The sequence below is a fragment of the Amia ocellicauda genome, chromosome 3 (genome assembly GCF_036373705.1).
Source record: "Amia ocellicauda isolate fAmiCal2 chromosome 3, fAmiCal2.hap1, whole genome shotgun sequence".
In the NCBI taxonomy this organism is placed as follows: Eukaryota; Metazoa; Chordata; class Actinopteri; order Amiiformes; family Amiidae; genus Amia; species Amia ocellicauda.
The window spans coordinates 19,193,240-19,217,835 of record NC_089852.1 but is presented as its reverse complement, the minus strand read 5'-3'; the positions used below and the strand labels follow the sequence as shown (position 1 = coordinate 19,217,835).

The window sequence follows — 24,596 nt, the reverse complement described above, 5'->3', positions numbered from 1 at the left end:
TTGGCGTCCACCATTGTTTGTTCCATAGTTAATAGAAATCAGACTTTGCTTTTGATTTTGTTTTTCAACATAATATAGTAAATAATAAAACAAATAAAAATGGCATGGACAAAATGATGGGACCCTCAACCTAATATTTTGTTGCAGAACCTTTAGAGGCAATCACAGCAATCAAACGTTTTCTGTAGCTCTCAATGAGACTTCTGCACCTGTTAACAGGTAGTTTGGCCCACTTTTCCTGAGTAAACTGCTCCAGCTGTCTCAGGTTTGATGGGTGCCTTCTCCAGACTGCAAGTTTCAGCTCTTTCCATAGATGTTCAATAGGATTCAGATCAGGACTCATATAAGGCCACTTCAGAACAGTCCAATGTTTTGTTCTTATCCATTCTTGGGTGCTTTTAGCTGTGTGTGTTTGGGTCATTATCCTGTTGGAGGACCAATGACCTGCGACTGAGACGGAGCTTTCTGACACTGGGCAGTACGTTTCACACCCGAATGCCTTGATAGTCTTGAGATTTCATTGTGCCCCTGCACAGATTCAAGGCACCCTGTGCCAGGCACAGCAAAGTAGCCCCAAAACATAACCAAGCCTCCTCCATGTTTCACTGTAGGTATGGTGTTCTTTTCTTTGAAAGCTTAGAGCTGATGTGACTTGCAAAAAAGCTCTAGTTTTGATTAATCTGTCCAAAGGACATTCTCCCAGAAGGATTGTGGCTATATGCATTTTAGCAAATTCCAGTCTGGCTTTTTTATGTTTTTCTTTCTAAAGTGGCGTTCTCCTGGGTCTTCTTCCATGGAAGCCACTTTCGCTCAAAAAGCGATGGATGGTGTGATCAGAAACTGACATACCTTCACCTTGGAGTTCAGCTTGTATCTCTTTGGCAGTTATCCTTGGTTCTTTTTCTGCCATTCGCATTATCCTTCTGTTCAATCTGGGGTCGATTTTTCTCTTGTGGCCGCGCCAGGGAGGTTGGCTACAGTTCCATGGACACCGAACTTCTTAATAATATTTGCAACTGCTGTCACAGGAACATCAAGCTGCTTGGAGATGTTTTTGTAGCCTTTACCTTTACCATGCTTGTCTATTATTTTCTTTCTGATCTCCTCAGACAACTCTCTCCTTTGCTTTTTCTGGTCCATGTTCACTATGGTGCACACAATGATACCAAATGGCACAGTGACTACTTTCCTCCATTTAAGTAGGCTGAATGACTGATTACAAGATTGGAGACGTGTGATACTAATTAAAGAAACTAATTTGTTTGGAATATCACTATAATCCAATTATTTATTATCTTTTCTAAGGGGTACCAACAAATGTGTCCAGGCCATTTTAGAATATCTTTGTAGAATGAGCAATAATTCATCTGTTTTCACAGCTTCATTGCTTTATTCTATGACATACCAAAGGCATGCTAGTATACATGATGCAATAGCTTTTAATTTAATCACTTTTCAGGAGGAATGAAGCATTGTTTCAATGAGCTGTAAGGGTACCAACAAATTTGAGCACGTCTGTATCTAACTTGGGTGGGTTTTTTCTTCAGGGCATATTTGGCTCTTCAAAATCCAAGCTCTCTGCCTTTCCTTTTGTTTCAATCCACAGAACTTGGAATGAGACATCTGTTCTCAAGCTGGCTATTGTTCTTGTTAAGCAGTCAGTGGCCATTTTGGTTTCACATACAGTGATGTTTGAGATTTTTAAAGCTCTACTGACTTTTTCTAATTTGGAAAAATACAGTTTCACTCATTTTAAGTCCAAACACTGCTTTTGCCTCCTCAAGGTGCCAGACAAGCCTTACTACTTTACTACTTCCTGGTCTAGATAAATTTTCTAATATTTACTGAAGTGTCTGCAACAATTATTTGTAATTTTGCAAACTGCCTTTGATGCATGGTTTGATGAATGGTTTTCACCTTGCAAGACAATAATTTGCCAAGCGTTTAGAGGAGTTGCACACATCTATATTATCTCTGAAAATGCAGACTGATCTTGTAGTTTTGTATAAAACTAGGTTGAGTACATGTGCTGAACAGTGCACATGAAAAAGCATTGGCTTGTTCTTTAAAAATCTCTGCCTGGGCTCCTGAATAAATCACACTGATTGCATTTGCCCCGTCTTTAATCTTCCAATGTCAATCTTTAATAATTTCAGTAAGTGTTGCAGCATCAGTTCTGTCTGTGCTATACAAACTAATACAGGGTTCCTGCAGGTCCTTACATGCTTTTTTTTTTCATTTTTTAAGGCCTTGAAATGTCATGTTTTCTTCAATGTCACTAAAAACGTATGTGTAGTGCAAGACGATGTGTGAAGATGGGGAAATGTGTTTTCAACGAGAAGTGGCTGGAAGATGGAAAATACACTGAATGGTTGAAAATTAGCAATAGCAAATATGAGGCTAACTGTGTGGTGTGCCGTAAGTCATTGAAGCTGGGAACAATGGGCATAAAAGCCAGTGATTCCCATATGCGAGGTTAGAGGCACACAAAAAAACATGGCCCATAGGTGATGGACCATGAACGTCTTTACGAATTATGTTTCGCAGTCAGTGTCAACCTTGGCAAGAATTGTTTCAAATATACCGGCAACCACTCAAAATGCAACCATGGATCTACACCGATCGTTTGGTTTGTCAGATACATTGAGATCAGACGTTTTGTGGACATTGCACACCATTGATTGCCACCATTCATATAATTCAAATGAAGGAGTAGGTGCATTGTTTCTACTAATGTTTCCAGAAAGCTAAGGAAATGATAAATTCAAATATCTTCAAACTGGATGCACAGAATTAAAAAGGTTTTGATGGATTCATATGACTCTGGGTGAGTAAGCAATCAGGCTAAAATGGCAAAATACAGAAGTATCCTTTTAAGTAAGGTATCCGTTCTATAAACTTTTCAGAAATACACTATTTGCTGTATATGTATCTAATATAAAATCTTTGTAACTTGGACATTTCTGTAATAGGTCATATTGGAAAATGTTAGATTTTAGGAGGGTGGCTGTATTCCTAATATTTCATTTTCAATATCTACATTTAGTTACTACATTTCCTCACAGCTTCATTATGAGTATGTGTTTTTTTCATGTGCACTGAATCTCTCTCTAGCCCTTTTCGAAATGAATAAGCCAACATACTAGTGTTTCCTCCTTACATTTATAAAATAAGGCCCACATACTGATGCAATCAACAAGGGTGACTGAATGCCTTTTCCAGGTCTGAGTCCCATCCTGTCCATGGAATTCTGGTATACCAGGTAGATTTAAATGACCTATTCTGTTCTATTCCAAAAAGATGTTCCCACCTGCAGTTCCTCTCCCTGCACAGACCTGGAAACCTGTTCTTCACTTATTTGTCTTAAATCTGCCTTTAGTTGTTTTTAAAATATTGTAGAAGGCTCATCTATTCACAGAAAAACATTATTTGGCCTATTTTTTGTGCCTCCAAGGAGGCAGTTTAAGATTATGAAAATCTCAAAAGTTGAACACTTGACACATGCTTTTTCTCTGTTTTTCCACCAATACACTACTTCCCGAAATCACTATAATAATAATACTTTAAATAATTACAAATAGCAGTTAGAACAGTTTTGTTTTATTACTCCAGTAAATGGTTGGTGCTATTCTTCTCACTCAAACTCTCATAATTACAAGTTGTTTTCACTGTCATACAACTTACACCATAGACCACACACACACAGCTCCTTAAATAACACTCTCATTCTTCAAAATCACTCGCAAACTGAGTGGACAAATCCATGTGGCACACACAGGGATAGAGATAGAGAGAGAGAGAGAGCATGACACGGAATATGATAGGATACAGTGCGTATAGGAATTATTCACCCCCCTTGGATTTTTTGTTGTTGTTTTTGTTACAACCAAAATTTTTGTTGCATTTAAATTAGTTGTTTATTCCTTTTATTTACACATCTTACTCCACACTTCCAATGTGGAAGAAAATTCACAACCTTTGCTCTGACACTGCAAATATGCTCTGGTCGAAACAAGTGCCTACAGAATTCACAAAATAAACGGAATGTAGTCTTATCTGTGTGCAATACCAATGGGCTACATCATTTCAGATTAAATACATCTGTCTCTGTTAGGTCCCAGAGTTGGGTAGTACTGTGAAGATGAATGAGGTTTCAAAACCTCCAAGATTAAGTATTGGAAACGCACAAAACAGGGGAGGGAGTGTAATACAAATATTTCAAAAACATTCAATATCCCTTGGAGCACAGTCAAGTCAATCAAGGCCATTGGACAGAGATGCCAACAAGAGGCCAATATTAACTCTGAAAGGCCTACAGGGTTCCATGGCTGAGAAGGGAGGAATTGTACATCTGTCAGTAATTACTCAGGTACTCCAGAAATCTGGCCTGTATGGAAGAGTGGCAAGAAGGAAGCCATTACTGAAATACGGTGTCCATTTTAGGACATCCTCACAAATCAGTCGTTCTCAAGTCAAGTATCAAGAATCACCCACTCTAGTCTCCGGTATCAGAATCGTTACTCACCCTTCCTTCAGTCAGTTGTCGCTGCTCCTCCTCACGCCTCACTTCTCTGACATCATGTCTCCTCCTCATTATTATTATTATTATTATTATTATTATTATTATTATTATTATTATTATTATTATTTTTATTTCTTAGCAGACACGCTTATCCAGGGCGACTGACAACATAAGTGCAAAAATACAGTAAGTACAAGGCATCAATCATTACAAATTCAATTTAATTCAAACATAGCAATTCAAGATAATACATTTTACAAATTCCAATTTACAATTTACACAAGTACAGTAAGTGAGGTCCTACATCCTGGATGGTGAAAGCTAAGTGCTATCAAGAAGTAGGGTCACAGTCAGAGGTTGTGGGAAAGGGAGCAAGGAGGAAAACAATCAAGAACGCAAGAAGCATAATAAAACTCTGTGAAGTGCTATCTAACAGGGATAAAAGGACTAATGTTACTAATAAGTACTGTCGGAAAAGATGTGTCTTGAGTAAGCGCTGGAATGAGGTCATGCCTCACTGCTCATTTTTAAATGGTCCGACATATAGCATCATCCCAGGTCAAATTAATATTTACTTAAAACAAAATAATGGGCTTTAATGATGCATTAAGATCACTGCACTCCAATTTGGGAGACCCGAATACATATATTATTTTTAACATTTCTTAATTAATAGAGACACATCTTTACTGTAATTAAATGTGCTGTGTTCATTGAACACCTTTTTAATCTGTTGAAATAACTTTAATGAGTAATCCTTTAAATATTTTGAAGAACAGGGGATGGAAATCCAAGACTGTATCCTTTAAAGACAAAGATAAATTGCTAATTTATCCTATCATTTATCTAATGTGCATTAGAAAATAGAAAATGAAACAGAAACAAGAAGGCTAAAATAAAAATAAACAATAAATAAACAAATAACACAACACCTCACTATTTAAAACCTACTCATCATAATGTGTATTATTTACTTTTTGAATGCAAATTGTTTTAAACAATTCTCACACTGTTCAGATAAGATATATGTATAATGTGCTGGATTACAGTATTATTTATTGTGTGTGTATATATACACTCACCTAAAGGATTATTAGGAACACCTGTTCAGTTTCTCATTAATGCAATTATCTAACCAACCAATCACATGGCAGTTGCTTCAATGCATTTAGGGGTGTGGTCCTGGTCAAGACAATCTCCTGAACTCCAAACTGAAAGTCTGAATGGGAAAGAAAGGTGATTTAAGCAATTTTGAGCATGGCATGGTTGTTGGTGCCAAACGGGCCGGTCTGAGTATTTCACAATCTGCTCAGTTACTGGGATTTTCACACACAACCATTTCTAGGGTTTACAAAGAATGGTGTGAAAAGGGAAAAACATCCAGTATGCAGCAGTCCTGTGGGCGAAAATGCCTTGTTGATGCTAGAGGTCAGAGGAGAATGGGCCGACTGATTCAAGCTGATAGAAGAGCAACTTTGACTGAAATAACCACTCGTTACAACCGAGGTATGAAGCAAAGCATTTGTGAAGCCACAACACGTACAACCTTGAGGCGGATGGGCTACAACAGCAGAAGACCCCACCGGGTACCGCTCATCTCCACTACAAATAGGAAAAAGAGGCTACAATTTGCACAAGCTCACCAAAATTGGACAGTTGAAGACTGGAAAAATGTTGCCTGGTCTGATGAGTCTCGATTTCTGTTGAGACATTCAGATGGTAGAGTCAGAATTTGGCGTAAACAGAATGAGAACATGGATCCATCATGCCTTGTTACCACTGTGCAGGCTGGTGGTGGTGGTGTAATGGTGTGGGGGACGTTTTCTTGGCACACTTTAGGCCCCTTAGTGCCAATTGGGCATCGTTTAAATGCCACAGCCTACCTGAGCATTGTTTCTGACCATGTCCATCCCTTTATGACCACCATGTACCCATCCTCTGATGGCTACTTCCAGCAGGATAATGCACCATGTCACAAAGGTCGAATCATTTCAAATTGGTTTCTTGAACATGACAATGAGTTCACTGTACTAAACTGGCCCCCACAGTCACCAGATCTCAACCCAATAGAGCATCTTTGGGATGTGGTGGAACGGGAGCTTCGTGCCCTGGATGTGCATCCCACAAATCTCCATCAACTGCAAGATGCTATCCTATCAATATGGGCCAACATTTCTAAAGAATGCTTTCAGCACCTTGTTGAATCAATGCCACGTAGAATTAAGGCAGTTCTGAAGGTGAAAGGGGGTCAAACACAGTATTAGTATGGTGTTCCTAATAATCCTTTAGGTGAGTGTGTATATATATATATATATATATATATATATATACATACAGTGAGGGAAAAAAGTATTTGATCCCCTGCTGATTTTGTACGTTTTCCCACTGACAAAGAAATGATCAGTCTATAATTTTAATGGTAGGTGTATTTTAACAGTGAGAGACAGAATAACAACAAAAAAATCCAGAAAAACGCATTTCAAAAATGTTATACATTGATTTGCATGTTAATGAGGGAAATAAGTATTTGATCCCCTATCAATCAGCAAGATTTCTGGCTCCCAGGTGTCTTTTATACAGGTAACGAGCTGAGATTAGGAACACTCTCTTGAAGGGAGTGCTCCTAATCTCAGCTCGTTACCTGTATAAAAGACACCTGTCCACAGAAGGAATCAATCAGATTCCAAACTGTCCACCATGGCCAAGACCAAAGAGCTGTCCAAGGATGTCAGGGACAAGATTGTAGACCTACACAAGGCTGGAATGGGCTACAAGACCTGGTGAGAAGGTGACAATAGTTGGTGCGATTATTCGCAAATGGAAGAAACACAAAATAACTGTCAGTCTCCCTCGGTCTGGGTTTCCATGCAAGATCTCACCTCGTGGAGTTTCAATGATCATGAGAACGGTGAGGAATGAGCCCAGAACTACACGGGAGGATCTTGTTAATGATCTCAAGGCAGCTGGGACCATAGTTACAAAGAAAACCATTGGTAACACACTATGCCGTGAAGGACTGAAATCCTGCAGCGCCCGCAAGGCCCCCCAGCTCAAGAAAGCACATGTACAGGCCCGTCTGAAGTTTGCCAATGAACATCTGAATGATTCAGAGGAGAACTAGGTGAAAGTGTTGTGGTCAGATGAGACCAAAATCGAGCTCTTTGGCATCAACTCAACTCGCCGTGTTTGGAGGAGGAGGAATGACCACAAGAACACCATCCCCACCGTCAAACATGGAGGTGGAAACATTATGCTTTGGGGGTGTTTTTCTGATAATGGGACAGGACAACTGCACCGCATCAAAGGGATGATGGACGGGGCCATGTACCGTCAAATCTTGGGTGAGAACCTCCTTCCCTCAGCCAGGGCATTGAAAATGGGTCGTGGATGGTATTCCAGCATGACAATGACCCAAAACACACAGCCAAGGCAACAAAGGAGTGACTCAAGAAGAAGCACATTAAGGTCCTGGAGTGGCCTAGCCAGTCTCCAGACCTTAATCCCATAGAAAATCTGTGGAGGGAGCTGAAGGTTCGAGTTGCCAAATGTCAGCCTCGAAACCTTAATGACTTGGAGAGGATCTGCAAAGAGGAGAGGGACAAAATCCCTCCTGAGATGTGTGCAAACCTGGTGGCCAACTACAAGAAACATCTGACCTCTGTGATTGCCAACAAGGGTTTTGCCACCAAGTACTAAGTCGAAGGGGTCAAATACTTATTTCCCTCATTAACATGCAAATCAATGTATAACTTTTTTGAAATTTGTTTTTCTGGATTTTTTTGTTGTTATTCTGTCTCTCACTGTTAAAATACACCTACCATTAAAATTATAGACTGTTCATTTCTTTGTCAGTGGGCAAACATACAAAATCAGCAGGGGATCAAATACTTTTTTTCCCCACTGTATATATATATATATACTATTCTGCCTCTTTTTGGCCAAACACATAAAATAATAATTTTTGAGATTGGATTTAAACTGGTTATTGTGGTGCTAAAACACATTATTAAATAAACCCTCAGAAAAAAATCAGTACTGTGTTAAGCATCCTGTGTCGGGAAACCCAGTCTTTTGGCATAGCGGGCTTAACACTATGGGTGGGGCTGCTGTGGTGCGGAGCACTTTGGGGGGCGCCTGTGGTGCGCAGTTTGAATCCTGAATGGGGAGCTCCGACCGCACCAGCTAAAGATGCTCAAAATGTACCCTCGTGGGACACTAGAAGAAACCTGAAAAAATGACAATTGTCAAAACTGTTTTCAACCTAAGAGAACCTATTTCTACATAATTTTTGAACCAATGAAAGGCAATACCTGAAAGTCAATTGCATTTAGACAGACACAAACAGAGCCACAGAAGAATTCAAAGCTTGAGGAGTTCATACAACTTAACTTTTTACTAATTAGAAGAGAATCCTACATTTTTCTCTGATTCACTTTGGAGACATAAACCCATTAGGTCATTCTAAAATGGAAATTATTCCTCTTTCACTTTCATGCTTCATTCTGTTAAGAGAAGGTTTGGAAAAAACAATTGGAATAATGAGAAGCCCCATTAGGTTAAACTATGTATAGCTGTTAATTGAATACAATTCATTAGTAGAAGAATACGATTTATTCTCTCTTTATATTCTTTGTTATCCTTAGTAAGGTCAATTTCAGAAGTTACAAAATGACTAATTAAAGGGAACAAAGTTTGCATGTCGGGGAATGGAAGTAGTCCTACATTTAAAGGGAAACGCAGTTCACACTCCGCTGTAGCCTACACGAAAGTGCCTAAATAAAATAATCATGTAAAATGACAGTTTTGGGTGGTCAAAAACTTTTTATGACTACAAACAGATGGTTCTTTCAGGAAAAATAGGGTGATGGGGCCATCAAATCTGCATACAATGTTTGTTTTTAATGTTTTTTGTGACTTTTCAGATTTTCCCCAATTGACTTACTACCCACGTAATGTCATGGCATATTTCTCGATCTCTGAATTCTGTTACATAGAATGAGCTGGACATGATAAGCTGCCATACTTATCATGCATAATGCCATATAAGTACTTACTTTCTTATAAAACTATATTTATTTATCAACAATATATTTTCAGAGACTATCAAACATCAATTCAGCTTGAGAAAACAAAACCCTGGACACCAAGTATGGGAAATGCATAGTCCAAGTTGTCATGAGTGTGAAAGTATGGCAGCTACAACTTGTTAAGGAAGATTACTAACCATAGTGCATACCAGGCAGAGGGATACAGATCACACTGGGCCAGGGCACATAACACTGTGAATATACTCAATATAATGGGAATAACACAGTGTCTCAATGAAAGAAACTAAAATAGTTTATTATGAGAAACAGCGCAGCAATGTTTTTTTTGCCATCTGTATGATTTAGTCCTTTGTCTTAGTCTTTAGCCTAAACTACATATAAGATTTAGTTATATTTTAGTCATGCCATGTGCATTAATTTTAATCAAAACTAAAATAACTAAAATGTATCAGTCAACAAAAAATACCAACTGTTTTAGTTACATTTTAACTGTACTTACTTTATTTTATGCTTTTAATGTGATTGATCAATTGGAGATGAAAAGAGAACATGGTGGGAGTAGTGTTTTGTTTCAGCATCTAGAGTAATAGCCAGAACGTTTCCCAGGTAGGGGGACTGGGTTGAGCTCTTGACCAAGGCACTGAAAGCATAATTTCATCCCCAAGTGAAAAAGTCTAAAACCAAATTATTTCCATAAAACATAAAGCATACACCTTCAGCTTGCATTGTTTCCTATAGCCTGATTTCTTAATGCATTTCCCCCAATGGCCCACCTAAACTTATTTTCTAGGTGGCCCATTGGGTGCAATGCATTTTGAAGTCAGATCCTGAAACAACATAAGTTGGAAATTTCTCCTACATTCTACAGACATGTTATGAGGTGAAAAATAGGAAGTTAATTTAAAACGGGTGCTGATCTCTACTAACTACACATCTCATTCAGTGGGGGAAAAGCTATCTAGCTACCTAATTAGGAGCAAATAAGGGGCATATTTGAACTGTAGGGCTATGTTAGTGCCAGTAAAAACTGAGGACAAAAGAGAAAAGCAATGATATGCTGAAACATTCACTGTTTGTTAACAGCTGACTTGCTAGCAAGGTGAAATATCTTTATTAACAATTACATGGAAACCCTTAATGCATATGTTATATTACCAACGGTGGTAAAACAAAAATAGCTAGCGAACATTAGCCTAATAGACACAGCTTAATTACTGACTCTTACGTTTCTGTAAATGTCTGGATGGCGAATCCTTAGGTGCTGCTTTAGATTTGTGGTGTTTTTCCTACACATTGTGTAGGTACAGCGCTCATCTCCCGATATGGGGGCTTTGAAGTTCATTTAGCCACATTTCACTTTTGTCCTGGCTTTGTGGAAAAGGAAATACATATTTCACCATACAAAGTAGTGTTAAAGGACATCCAGAAATCTCTTAAACATGTGCAAAGTTTAAAATCTCCCTGATTGTGACACGTAGCAAGAGACTGGTGGATCTGATACGGTAGTTTGAAAGCCTTGTACCTTATGTAACAAAAAGATGATTTAACAGACCAAATGCAAGTGTGAAATCATTTTTGTTTTCTGGAATAAATGAAAATATATATTTTTTATACTACACCACTGCGCAGAGCTGTAATATGAACCTCAAGAAGTAGAGTGAAAATGATTCGCTGTGGAAAATGAAAAGGAAAGCAATGAATTTACATCATTTTCTATTTGTTTAATTTGTCTCAACTCATTTGGTAAAAAGAAAATGAAAATAAAAACATATTATTTTTTAATATGTTGTGAATATGGTGGTATGGTGGCAGTAGTTTCTGGGACATTGGTTTGATTCTGGCATTGGCTGTCTACCTGTGCGGAGTTTGCATGTTTCCCTGTGGCTGTGTGAGTTTTATTTGATGTTCTATCAAACACAGAGAAGTTCAGATCGAATTATGTAAACTCTTTGTGTGTTAGTACACTGTAAACAGTTTTCCATCTTGACATTTTGAGCTCTCTACTGGTGTGTGTTGCTTCTACCAAAACGTGGATGGTCTTGTTTTGATCAGTAGACTGTCTGGTTCCAGAATATCATCATTGTCAATATTTTCTGAGACTTTGTATTCCTATTCAGACCAAGTATCCCCCCACACCCCCATTTCAGAATAAAAAACACAATTTTCACATCAGAGAATGCTTCACATCATTAGACAGCTGAGAGTCTCAGCTTTCATGGGATACCAAACACTTGGTAAACAACACAACAGTGGAGAGTACACATGGGATTAAACAGAAGCACATGGATTTGGTGCCCTTTTAAGGGCTTAAGGGGTTACATTTTGTTAAACAAAACGATTCCACGATTTACTTTTTATCTCCAATTGTTTATTTGTTCTATGCTTTAATTTCAGAGTACATTGAGATATTAAACTGCGTAAATGTCAATTAAAACTGGAAAACTAGAGGTGTTCTAAAACCTTTGACCGGTAGTGTAGATATCATGCTTTTGCACATTTTCAAATCATTATTTAATCAGCATAGTGCCCATCACAACAAATTCCTACAGTGCTTCACACAATTAAGAGCAGAAAAGAAAAAGCAAAACATTATCCATGGAGGAGAAAAAAATCCTAAAGAACTATAATAATGTTTAGTTCTGAATCCCCTCTTTATTTTAAAATAGGCCATTTCATATTCTTGTAGTAACCACAAAAGCATGGAATTAACTATTTTAAAATAAAGGAAGGGGTTTGGGAAATATTTTCTGATTTGTTCTCTTGCAGTAACATACAGAAGCTGGTAGAAACATTTGTACAATAAGATAACGTAACAAAAAAATGTATCGACTAATTGGTGTTTTCAGGTTCGGGTAGATTTAGGTTGTTCTCCCTTCACCTTTCCTAATATATTTATTATTGCAGATTTAGTAACACGGATTCTTGGAGTCGTTCTATCCTTTAAATGGTTAATCACCATAGTCAGTATTCTTCTATAGCACTCCCAGAAAACACCATCAGAAAAGTTCAATAATGGCTTTGTGCAGCTGTGATTTGAATCAATTGATTGTTCTCATTATTTGTAGAGTGTAAAAACACTGAATCATGTCTATACTAAGCTGCATTGTGCCAGTTACAAATTGAAATCAAATACTGTTGTCATAATCAACAAAGTGCATTCAGTGCTGTTTATTCAAATCCTTAAATTATGTATATGTATCTAATATTTAAGTTTCTAAATTAATTAATGAATGTACTGAAATGTAAATATTTAATTACAAAATTATTTTAGGATATAGACTTTTAAACTTTACACTTTGACTATTCATTTTTATAGAATGCATCTCTGTTTTGAACAAGTTTAAAGATTAAGATCATAGATTAAGATGAATGATTATCTACATAAAGCTATACAGTTCAAGGTAATTATAAAAAAAAACAACTTGAAATCACACCTTAACACAATTATCATATGGATTACCTTTCTTTAGAATTAGATATTTCCAGTCCACTACAAACCTAGAAATCCCTGTTAACAGTGTGACTGCAGTTTGTAATTTACTGAATACCTTATTGTTATCCTAAGGTGTTTGGTATATAATTATATAATTTGGTACCAGGACTAGAAAGCAATGTGTATTAGCATGCAGTAAAGTATATTTATTCCTCCCAATAAATATTTGGAGGTGCAGAACATAGTAATATTCTATTGGTAGAACATAATAATAGCATAGCCATGAGGTTGGTATCAACATTGCAATCTTATCTGGATGCAAAATCCTATATCCTTTCGGGGTTGAAAGCAGATTTTTCATATTATGCATATACATTTTTCCCAGCATAAAATATTGCATTCAGAATAACATTTTAAGAAAAACAAGATCTGTCAACTATATGATTGACCTCATTCTGGCGCTAACTCAAGACGCATCTTTTCAGACAGTACTTACAATATTAGTCCTTTTAATCCCTGTTCGATAGCACTTCACAGAGTTTTATTATGCTTCTTGCATTCTTGATTGTTTTCCTCCTTGCTCCCTTTCCCGTAGCCCTTGACGGTGACCCTACATCTTGACAGCACTTAGCTTTACCATCCAGGATGTATGACCTCACTTACTGTACTTGCCTGTGTAAATTGGAAGTTCAAAAATGTATTATATTTTGTATTGCTATGTTTTATGTAAATTGAATTAGTAATGATTGATGCTTTTACTTAACTGAATTTTTGCACTCTGTTTTGCACTTCTGTTGTAAGTCGCCCTGGATAAGGGCGTCTGCCAAGAAATAATAATAATAATAATAATGATGATGATTTTGACACTTGCTAGTAGATACAGTGAACCTTTGACAGACTGCTCTGCCAGAATAGACCCTAATAGCAACCAGTTCACTGAACAAATACATATCCATAACAAAATCCATTGAAACAGAACATTTAACATTTTGAGGAAAATCTCAAGTGTCAAACAGGGTCTTATGAATTCTTTCCAATATGAAACTTATTCATTTTCGTATCTGTCTTCCTTTATGTTTTTATCTCTGACGATGTTGGGTCACTTATGAATTGCTGTTTGTACTCGGATTCATTAATAGTTAAAGGGTGGGCCAATCATCCTAGCACATGTCCGCTGTCCACTGCCCATTTTTGGTCTCATAACAAGTTAGTGGCATATTCTGAATTTTAACCAGCAACTTCAAAAACTATAATAAAACCCAGGATGACCCAAAAATGTGACCTTTTTCCATTAGGATTCTGTGTGGCTGCATTTAGAAGTTTCAGTTGCAAATGTCATTCTATAAATGAAAAAAAAAAATTGCTGCATTGCAAAAGTGATATTGCATAGATAAGTCCTTAACATTTTTTTATCTTGTTTCCTTTTGTGTCCATATGCTAGTATTTAGTGCAGCTTTGTTTTGTCTGGTTTTGAAATGACCTGAAGTTAATTCTATTGCTGTTATTAAGAGGAACCAGCATGACAGCAACAGAGCTTGGATTGCAGTGTATTCCCTAAATAATACAGTAAGCCCATCTGGAGAAAAATAGTAAGGACTTTGTAACATCACTTTTATAGTTAAGACTTACCCATTTAAATTAGTCACTTAAAGTACACTTTGGCCCAATAATGACAGCACATTAATCAAATTTTTTGTGGTATATTTTCATCTGACATCTTTTTTAGGTATGTTAATCTACACTTATAGGACCTTGTATGTCTGTTTTAAATAAAGGTAAGGATAATTTCTTATGAATCACAATTTTGTGGTCCATTCTCACCTGACTTTTGTATATGTTTTTTTAAGGATGGTTTCCTCCTCTCACAGGACATTGAGTGTCTCTTTGATTGAGGGGTGACAGTTCCCTTGATTTCCTCTGGGTTCTCTTTTCTTTAGGTACTTGGATACAATTTGCTTCCAACTGTGCTTCTCTGTCATGATGAATGATCTCACCTCCTTGTCAAGCAGCATTCTCCCATATACTCTTGTGCCTTTAGAACTGGGAGCCATGTGAGCCTTAACCAAACCGAAACAAAATCTATGTGGCTTTAAGTACTACAGAACCACAGTAAACTTTATGTATTTGTAAAACCACATTCCGGGAAAGAACAGATAAGGCAAACAGCAATTTCTATGCAGAGTTACAGTATTACAGATTTCAGTCTGGATTAAATAAAAACTTTGACCCATAATAACAAACTATAAACCTGCACTTCATACTGGTATACATTTACAGAAGATAGAAGCATATTACAAAAAAATTGAAGAAAAAAACTAGGCCGCCACTGAGTAGTTTTGTAGTTTTCTATTAGGAGGTAATCCCAGCCGTGGAGTTTCCTTAGATTTTTTAATTTATTTTTTTGACTCAAGACATATACTCAAGAAAAATGTATTGTGTGAAATGCATTTTGGGGTTTCCATTCACTGCATTTATGCATTTGCCATACAAATAAAGTGGAAATGGGAGTCAATATGTGAATTTCCTGTGTGTAAAATTCACATTGTTTTTGCAGATATTTCATGTGTATGGTTTTCATACACAGAGACAGTAATTCCAATTGATATAATGAAGCTGATTTACTGCTCTTGACCAAATTATTATCCACATGCCATTGGTGCGGTGGCATACCATTAGGAGACCACATTAACATTAATGTGAACTACAGCATTACAGACAATGAAATATTAGACATTTACTTTCTGCTGAACCCTCATAACAACTTACTGGTTTCCTTGAAATATTTATAGTTGCTATCATTTAAGGGCAAACAAACTCATTTGGAGAGTTTGCCAGAGAACTCATGTGTGTTCAAATAATGCCCAGGGCATTCTTCTGTTTCCAAAGACAAAATGAACCTGACATTATGCAATAAATTGGACTAGAGTTCATATGCAAATTAGCCACATGCACAGCTTTCTTTCATGCATTTGTCTCAGGGGAATGAAAGGGTGTATTACAGGCACAGAGAATACATACATAAGAGAATTACATAATGAAATCCAAGGCTGTCATGTGAAATCTCTTTATCTCACACTAGTAAATGCACTATGCTCTTTAAATTATATATGATGTACTTTACATGTGGAAGCATGCATGGATTTACCATGTTTTAACCTTTTAAAAAATATTAATTTAAAAGTGTGCTGCAAACCTAATTCTTACAAGATTTTGTCCCAAACCTATTTCAGTGCAGTTAAACTTCACCAGTTAAGCACTGTAGTTCAACTCCATCATTGTAGTATCATGAATAACAATGACTTTTTTAAAGCTCAAGTTAATTAATATTTATTATAATTGTTTAATGCTCCACATTTTCTGTACACTTATTGGCTTGAATACCTCTGAACTGCTTACTCTGCAACAGCATGAAGTCCATAAAAAGCGAACTCATTCCTAGTATTACTTACATTTTACAACACTACACTTTTCCAGTATACAAATGTGTATGGGTGTGTGTTTTCATCATTCTCATATGTAAATTATATTTACCCTGTTTTAGTCCACTGACGTGATTTTCCCAAACATGCACACTCATCACTGTTTCCTCGCAAATAGCCCTAAAAAGAAACTGGTTCATGGTTAAACAAATCCTAATTACAAATCTAGTTCTTCCTTTTCAATTTGTATTTCCCATTTCTTCTGGACAGGTACAGAAGTAAATATGTTATCATTACTTGTATTTCTCCATGGATAACAGTTTACATGTTCCCTAAGTTGTACCAAGTATACCAAAGGTGTGCCAACCAAATCCACATACCCAATTAAAAGTCAAGTGAATTCAGACTTAATACAAATATCAGTAAAGAAAGAGATATTTTAAAAGACATACACAACTCAATTGTTAAATAAGTGGAAATATTTTCACAGATTGACCATTCTTGTTGTTTAACCTTTACTTTTGTTTAATGTCTTGGGTAGGCTTATATTAGGCATTTACAGAAAATTACCAACCTGCCTAAATTAGTCTTTTGTAATATAATTATAATTGGCCATGAATCTCCTTGTCTGGAATCTCACCATTGCTTCTAATGATATTTTCTTGATATGTCTTAAGCCTATCAACAGCTCTCCAGAGCTTGAGAGAAATTAACTGCATTTTTGGAGCACTGTTGTTCTAGGTTCAATCATTTTAGAATAATTTGCTTGGAACAATATTATACTGATTCAAGAAAGGGCTAATGTAAACGTTAGACTTCCACTTAATTGATTTATGGTTTTATCTGGGCTGAAGCAGTGTTCAATAATCTCAGAAAAAATAGCATTGATAAATAATTACAGTTTAATAATACTTATTAAACAAAATTACTTCCCAAAAAACACAGTTTCAGATTAAGAGGTTGAATATGTTTTACTACAAACTACATTTGTTAAAGTTATGTGTGAACCTATTTGTAAATAAAGTTTTTTGTCTTTTATAATGTGAGGGGAATAAATTAACTTTGAATGCCTGATTGGTTAGCATAGGCCATTTAACTTAGATCTTTAGAAGCATATTTGCATATATAAAAATCACTACAAAATGGGAAATGCAAACAATTTTAATAAAATACATGTTTTTAATTTCACAGTTGAATAAGAAAAGAGCTTTAATAATATTAATAAAGCTGTAAGGTATTGTCGTTAAACAAATATTGATTTATTTTTCAATCTAATTTCAAATTCTGATAAAATTGTAATGCAAATATGAACACCATTTATTAGATTTTGGATGAGTTGATTGTACTGCAATGCAAAATTTTCATAAAAAAAAAAGAAAAAAGCTCTTGGGGCCTTAATACAGTGGGTAATTTAATTAGTTACCATGAGAGGAAGCTTATTGCTCTTTGCTACAGACAGGAGAGAGAAAGAGATTGCCAAAAATATTCTCATGTAGTTTCTGTTCTGCCACTCAGACATCAGGCCGTATTCATAATCACGGTCTGATTTTTTTTTCTGAGGGCGATATTTCAGAGTCTCTGTGTTCTCTCAGATACCTGGGTTCCTTTTTTTTTCTTTTTTTTTTTACTATCCACCATGCTACCACAGAACAATACACTGATTGCTGTCTGACCCTATTACATTGTCTTTTCTTCAGGCTTGTATTAGTGATTCAAAGATATAAAAGGCAATCCTGTTTTTCATCATGTATTCCATAACACATTGATGCTACCTGCTGCTACACTTGATTCTCTGCCAGAGTTTCATTTCTAATATGCGTAGCTTCAAAGCATCAGGAGAGGGACAGAGGGTGGGCAGAAATGGTTTGGGGGAGTGAAAAGAGGCTTGTCAAAGGAATGTTGAACTGCAGTGCTTCATTTTTTGTGTCTTGTCAGTCTTGTGCGTGTAGAATCCACAGTGTAGATTTATATAGCTATTTATACTATAGTATAGCTATTTATACTGCTTTTTAAACACGGTAGCCTAGATTTCTTAAAAATAAAATAAAACTGTAAAGAAATTGTATCTAAGGTTTATTATTTAAACCAAGATGTCATATCTTGGCTTTTGTCACCCTCATGGCATTCCATTTGATCTGAATCCAACCACAGCTTTTATATGACATTATATACTTCTATTATTTCTTCATGTGTTTATAATACTCTTCTGCATTTTAATCCAAACAATGTGTAGTATTACCTTAAAATACAAAAACAAAAAACTATTTACAAATTAGTTTTAAGATGATATACCTTTGTGTAATGTTTTGGATATACAGTACTGTGTGCAAGTGTACCTAGAAGAATTGATGCCGTTTTGAAGGCAAGGGGTAGTCACACCAAATATGGATTTGATGTAGATTTTTCATCTGTTCACTCACTTTGCGTTTAGTTAATTGATAAATATAATCTATTAACGTCTATTTTTCAAAGCATTCTTACTTTACAGCATTTTTTCACACCTGCCTAAAACTTTTGCACAGTACTGTATGTTTTAATAATTATTTGACAACATGTTCAATGCCCTTCAGAGGTTTCACTGAACTTTTGCCCATTTCAGTGTCTGAACTTCTTGTGTTACTCAGGAAACAGAACAGGTTAAAACTAACAGGTTAAAATCTACTTACCTGATTCACCACATACAATATAACCTGCATGAATGGACAGCAATATACAATAAAAAAGTACTTGACAGAATGCATAGAGTTTGCAGCTGTGTTGTATTCATCAATGGGGATCTTTGGATAGAGAAAGTGTAGCAGTACATGCATGATATGTGTTTTCTCATCCAGAACATGATATATAATATTTTCCTCATAAAAACCATGATTTATTATTTAATCCATATTTGAACCTTAATCCTGTTTGGGGTGAATGCTCCTTATTATTATTTTTTCTTTTTTTCTTGCAGATATAACGTGGACTCCAGGAGTTCTAACATTTCAAAACATGTAAGTTCTCATGCTTTTTTTAATATTAATAATACTGTTTTTATCTTTTGGAAGCTGCTTTCCTTGTACAAACTACCTATGATTTATCTCAGTGCATTTAGCCCAAGGACAGACCATTTTAATTTTAATTCATCTTCAGAAAATCTCTGTGTTCATGGTATAAATCAGTTTTCTTGGCACACATGTTCCCTGGTTTTTGCTTTTAAATGATTCCATGAATATAGAGTGCTAATGTAAGGGGTAAATTCAATTAAAAACATGGGAGAGGCGAGTTGTTTACAGTTAAAGTGGTGTCCTATACAAAGTACTGTATGTACGCTGCTCAGAGCATATGAATTGGCAACCAGTCTGATTAAGTGTCACCCCAGAGCACTATTATGAAGCATGTGAGCACTATAAAAGGAATGGGTATTATTCAGGAGCACTATAGTGAAACAGTGCTAAAACAGCATGCTATAGCAGGGAACATCTGTATTTTAGTAATTATTTTAGAAGTTTAGTTATTTTTTGCAGTGAACTGGTTTGAACTCTTGCCACACATTTTCAGATGGCTTAAGTTCTGAGAAAGTATAAAGAATTTCACATTTTCTCCAATTACCAAAGGTGTGCAGCAGGACATTTTGTAATGACGATATTCCCTACTGAAATTCTATTAGAATGCATTTGCATTTTGACTTTTTACCTACCCATCATTGATCATGAAGAGGTATTCTGTGGTGATTTGCTTCCTACCTGTAATAATTTTGAAAATGAATCAAGTCTCCACGTAATTGCCTCTGTGCCTAGAAAAAAATACAGCCTGAATACAGCATTATCTTCACACCTTCACTAATCTGGTTGCTGTCCTTTGGATTGCCTGTCAAAAAATTATATATTTCTTGCAGTTTGGTGACCAGGACTATACACAATATTCCAAATTAGATCCGACTATATTGGACATAGAATACATTGTTTTAAATTCTACACTTTTCATTCAAGCATTTTAATCATCATAAGCGCATTTAATCACAATATTCCCTCTCTAGAGTGAAATGGCACATACATAAACACTACAGCCTTGTTAATTAAAATATAGTTATCAATCATATAATTTCTGAGTTTATTAATTAAAATGTGCAAAAACAAAGGGGTGTACAACTTTGACTGACACTCTAAAAACCAATGGGGTACAGTAAAAAAACTAATACAAACCTGCTGTCTATCAACTGGAAACTTTACAGTTGTCAAAGGTCTCTAATTTCTCATTTGAAGTGCATGACCTAAAACTAATTAAAGTAAATATGTGTAAACTGTATACTTTATATTAGCAATATTATACATTATACTCAAAGCTTATGGTTAAGGCCTGAAAGGTTGGTAGGGCAGTCAGAATGGGTGCTAATGAGCCCTGTCTGAAATATAAGAAGTTGACATCCTGATTAAACCTCCCCTCCCCATGATGTTTATTCGCAATCCCTCTGGAAAAATTGCCTTCTCAGATGCATTTCTGTAACAAATGTGGTTTTATGCCTGCAGTACCAGCTAGTGTAAAAAATGAAATAACTGCTCAGTTTTAACAAGCTTGAAGATACAGATTTGCCATGCCTTTGGCCTTAAAAAATAAATAAATAAAATGCTTTTATGTGTTAGTTATCACTTGAAAAATACAACAATACTGTGTGTGTGTGCATGTATATATATGTTATATATAACACTTATACACACACAGACAAATATATGAACTGAGTATGTTTTTGTTTTTTCCATTTTTTTCAAGGATATGTCCTCTAGGATTTCTAAAATTCCTTTATAAATATTATGCATAAATTATGGTAGCAATATAGTTTATCGAAAGGGGCATAATATAGTAACTGACAGGAGATTAAATTGGATAAAAAAATTGCTTTGTATCTTTTTTCCTCATGGATTTGTGCTATTAGTATGCCTTAAGGATATACTTGTTTTTGTAATCATCCATGACCCTGTGAAGTTATATTGCATTATAACTCACTTTAATGCTTAGTTCTTTAAAATAGTCAATACATTTTGTTCTGAGAAGGTTTGGGAGTATCAGATGAACAGTTTTCTGTTTGGTAATGCATAATTTACTCAATTTTCTTCTCAGATATTCAACTAACTGGATTGTTTTTATTAATTTCCTGCAAAACAAATTGGATGAGCAGAAGGTGAGTATTGATTATGTAACACACAATTTAAATAATCACAATAAATAAGTATCAATAATTTCAGATATTAAGTGACAGGGCAGTTTTAGAGCATTTTTTGTTTTTCTGTTTTACTTTGTAGGGAACAGGAAATAGAATAAATTATGTTGCCAGGCACCTTGTGTTCTTATGAATTTCATTAAACCTTTAAGAATTTACAATTTGTAAGGGCAGTGCTCCCACCCAAGACCAGAATGTGTGGTTGTTTTCAATTTGTATGCATTTAAAATTAATATAATAAAGATAAATACATACTTTTGTTTTGGAATCATGAAAAGTATATACTTTTTTAATAACATTATGTAGTTTAATATTGTGTTATCACAAATGGAAATTTGGAACCTGGTATCCACCCAACAAAACATTTTTTTTATGTGCATTAAATATTTCAATACTATGTTGTATACACACATTTAATCCATTAAGAACATTTTTAAGTACTCAAAACAAATCCCTTGGATTTGTGGGTTCTTATTGGGTGCTCCGCATCTAGAGAGACAATAATAATAATAATAATAATAATAATAATAATAATAATAAAACACTTTTGCTAATCGTAATAGTCATATGTCACGGAAATATTAATTAATTAATTAATACCCTGGCCCTGACTTTCTGCTGTCAATCTCCTCCTTTGCTGACACAAACTTTGATCCAATATTTATTTTATTATTAACTTATGAGGTTTTTTTAGTTCCATTTCCAAATTATTTTAATATGTTGGCACCAATCATGACAGTTTTATCCTTCATTTCCTGGCTCTGCTGTAGTTTTAAAACAAATCACCAGAGAAGGTTCTACAGGTTGAGCACTAAATTCAGTGTCTTAGCTGGGCTGGTGTACAATCTATCTACAATTAAGGCAGTAAAACCAAGACAACCTCAATAATAAAGACTGTGGTGAGATCAGGCAGGTGCTTAGGTTAGGGATTTAAAAAACCCAGAAAGCAATTCTCACAGTAGCAGTTGGTACTGCCTGAAGATGAAGCATTTTATATAATAATTCAGTTACCTATTTTGTATTAAAAAAAAAATGTTTTCTTAACTTAACAATTTTTGTCCATAAAAGCAAGATACCCTGTGTGTTATTTATGCTCTCACTCCTCTGGTATTCAACTGATTTAATTTATCTTCTTCAAACAAAGGTATGTGGGTGTCACCGGCATAATATAATGTAATGAATACTTGGTTATTCATAACTGATTTACTGTTGTTTGAACAAATCTGCAGTTTGAATGGGGGGTAAATATTAAACCATTTATAAATGTGAACTTGAGCATGTCATTTTGGAGGTAATTGTCATTTGCTCTTCCTGAAGGTATTACATACATCTTAGAATGTGCAGATGTTGGCTTGGTCAGGGACAGTATACATAACACACTAAGTTCCATAATTGTAGAAGCCTGAATTAATAAATTGCATGATTATGATTACTGAAATTGAAGTTGTTTCACCACTAGAGTTCAAAGGGTCAAATACTATAATATATTTGATATTTTCAGGAAGCACAGGTGTCTATCAAAAGAACATGATTACATTTAAAAGTAATTTAAAATTACTCTTCAGAATTCACATTTTCACAAAACAATTTGATCATATTCAAACAATTCCTGACTAAATAAAAAAAAGCAGTATATTTAAAGAATTATAGGAACCGTTTAGAGGGTTAAGAAGTCAATAATGAAGTGCAGGGCTCTTTTTCGTAATGAATAGTATAATGCTGGTCTAGAGGGAAAAGACATCATTACCCTCAGTATAAACAGATCTCTGTACTACATTGTAACAACATTCCTGCAAGAAATAAACATTTACCCCAACAGATAGTAGCAGTGGGTGGGGGATGTTTACAAGCAATTACTTTTTTGCTGAACCGTTGCTCAGTCAGGGGAATGTGATTAGGTGCTCATGTGATTAGTTATTTATTAGAGCGGAGAATGTACCATTGCCAACAATATCTATTGATAGCAAGTAGGCCTCAGGAACAGGAAGCACCAGGCAGTAGAGTGGTGTAGCTACCACATCACATCTAAGAAAGAAAAAGCAGGTGAAAGTGAATTCAGACACAGGTATAATTTGGAGGTACCCTCCTTACCGTTATAGGAAGATTCACTAGATTATATCACTGAATGGGTTACCAATGATAACAATGTTCAGATGCATGAAAATGAACTTAGATGCATCATAATTATGGTTTGAATTGTTATCCAATTGTATGTAACATGTTTTATAGTGAGTTATCTGAACTATCCACTGTATATACACAGTGCCTATCAAAAGTCCCCCCTTTCAAAATGTTCACCTTTTGTTGCCTTATAACCTGGAATTAAAATACATATTTATCTACACATCCTACCTTCACACTTCCAAGTGAAAAACAAAATAATAATAAGAACTGAAATAGCTTGGTTGGATAAGTGTCCACCCCCCTTGTAAAAGTAATCCTAAATTTGCTCGGGTGTAAGCAATCACAAAATCACACACCAAGTTAAGTGGCCTCCACCTGTATTAAGCTGTAGTGATTTACATGATTTCAGAGTAAATTCAGCACTTCCTGCTGGGTAGTGATTTTCAAAGCAAGAACTCAACCATGAGCACCAAGGAGCATTCAAAAGAACTCCAGGACAAAGTTGTTGAAAGGTACAGATCAGGGAATGGGTATAAATTCAAAACACATCACCCAAATGACCTGTCAGGAAAGAATGGAAAATGAATGGAGCAAAATATAGAAAAGTCCGTGAGGAAAACCTGCTGCCCTCTGCAAGAGTAGCTGAAACTGGGAAAGATGTTCACCTTTCAGCATGAAAATGACCTGAAGCACAGAACTACACTGCAGTGGCTAATGCTGGTGTAACCCCTCAATATATTCTAAATTAAGGTTAATGTGTGGGTTATAATTTTATGATGAGGGCTGCGCACTACTCTTAATTCCACCTCAACATTACTCATTAATTGGAGAAAGAAAATAACAACTATATACATTT

At 35.6% G+C, this 24,596-nt stretch overlaps 1 protein-coding gene across 1 annotated transcript in view; it reads left to right on the top strand.

Moving 5' to 3' along the window:
• Nucleotides 1–24,596, top strand: part of cpne9 (copine family member IX) — a 334,194-nt gene that overhangs the window by 103,988 nt on the left and 205,610 nt on the right. The window contains exons 5-6 of the mRNA XM_066698379.1: nt 19,373–19,412; nt 19,977–19,979. Coding sequence (XP_066554476.1) covers nt 19,373–19,412; nt 19,977–19,979 — 43 coding nt within the window. The remainder of the gene's footprint in view (nt 1–19,372; nt 19,413–19,976; nt 19,980–24,596) is intronic.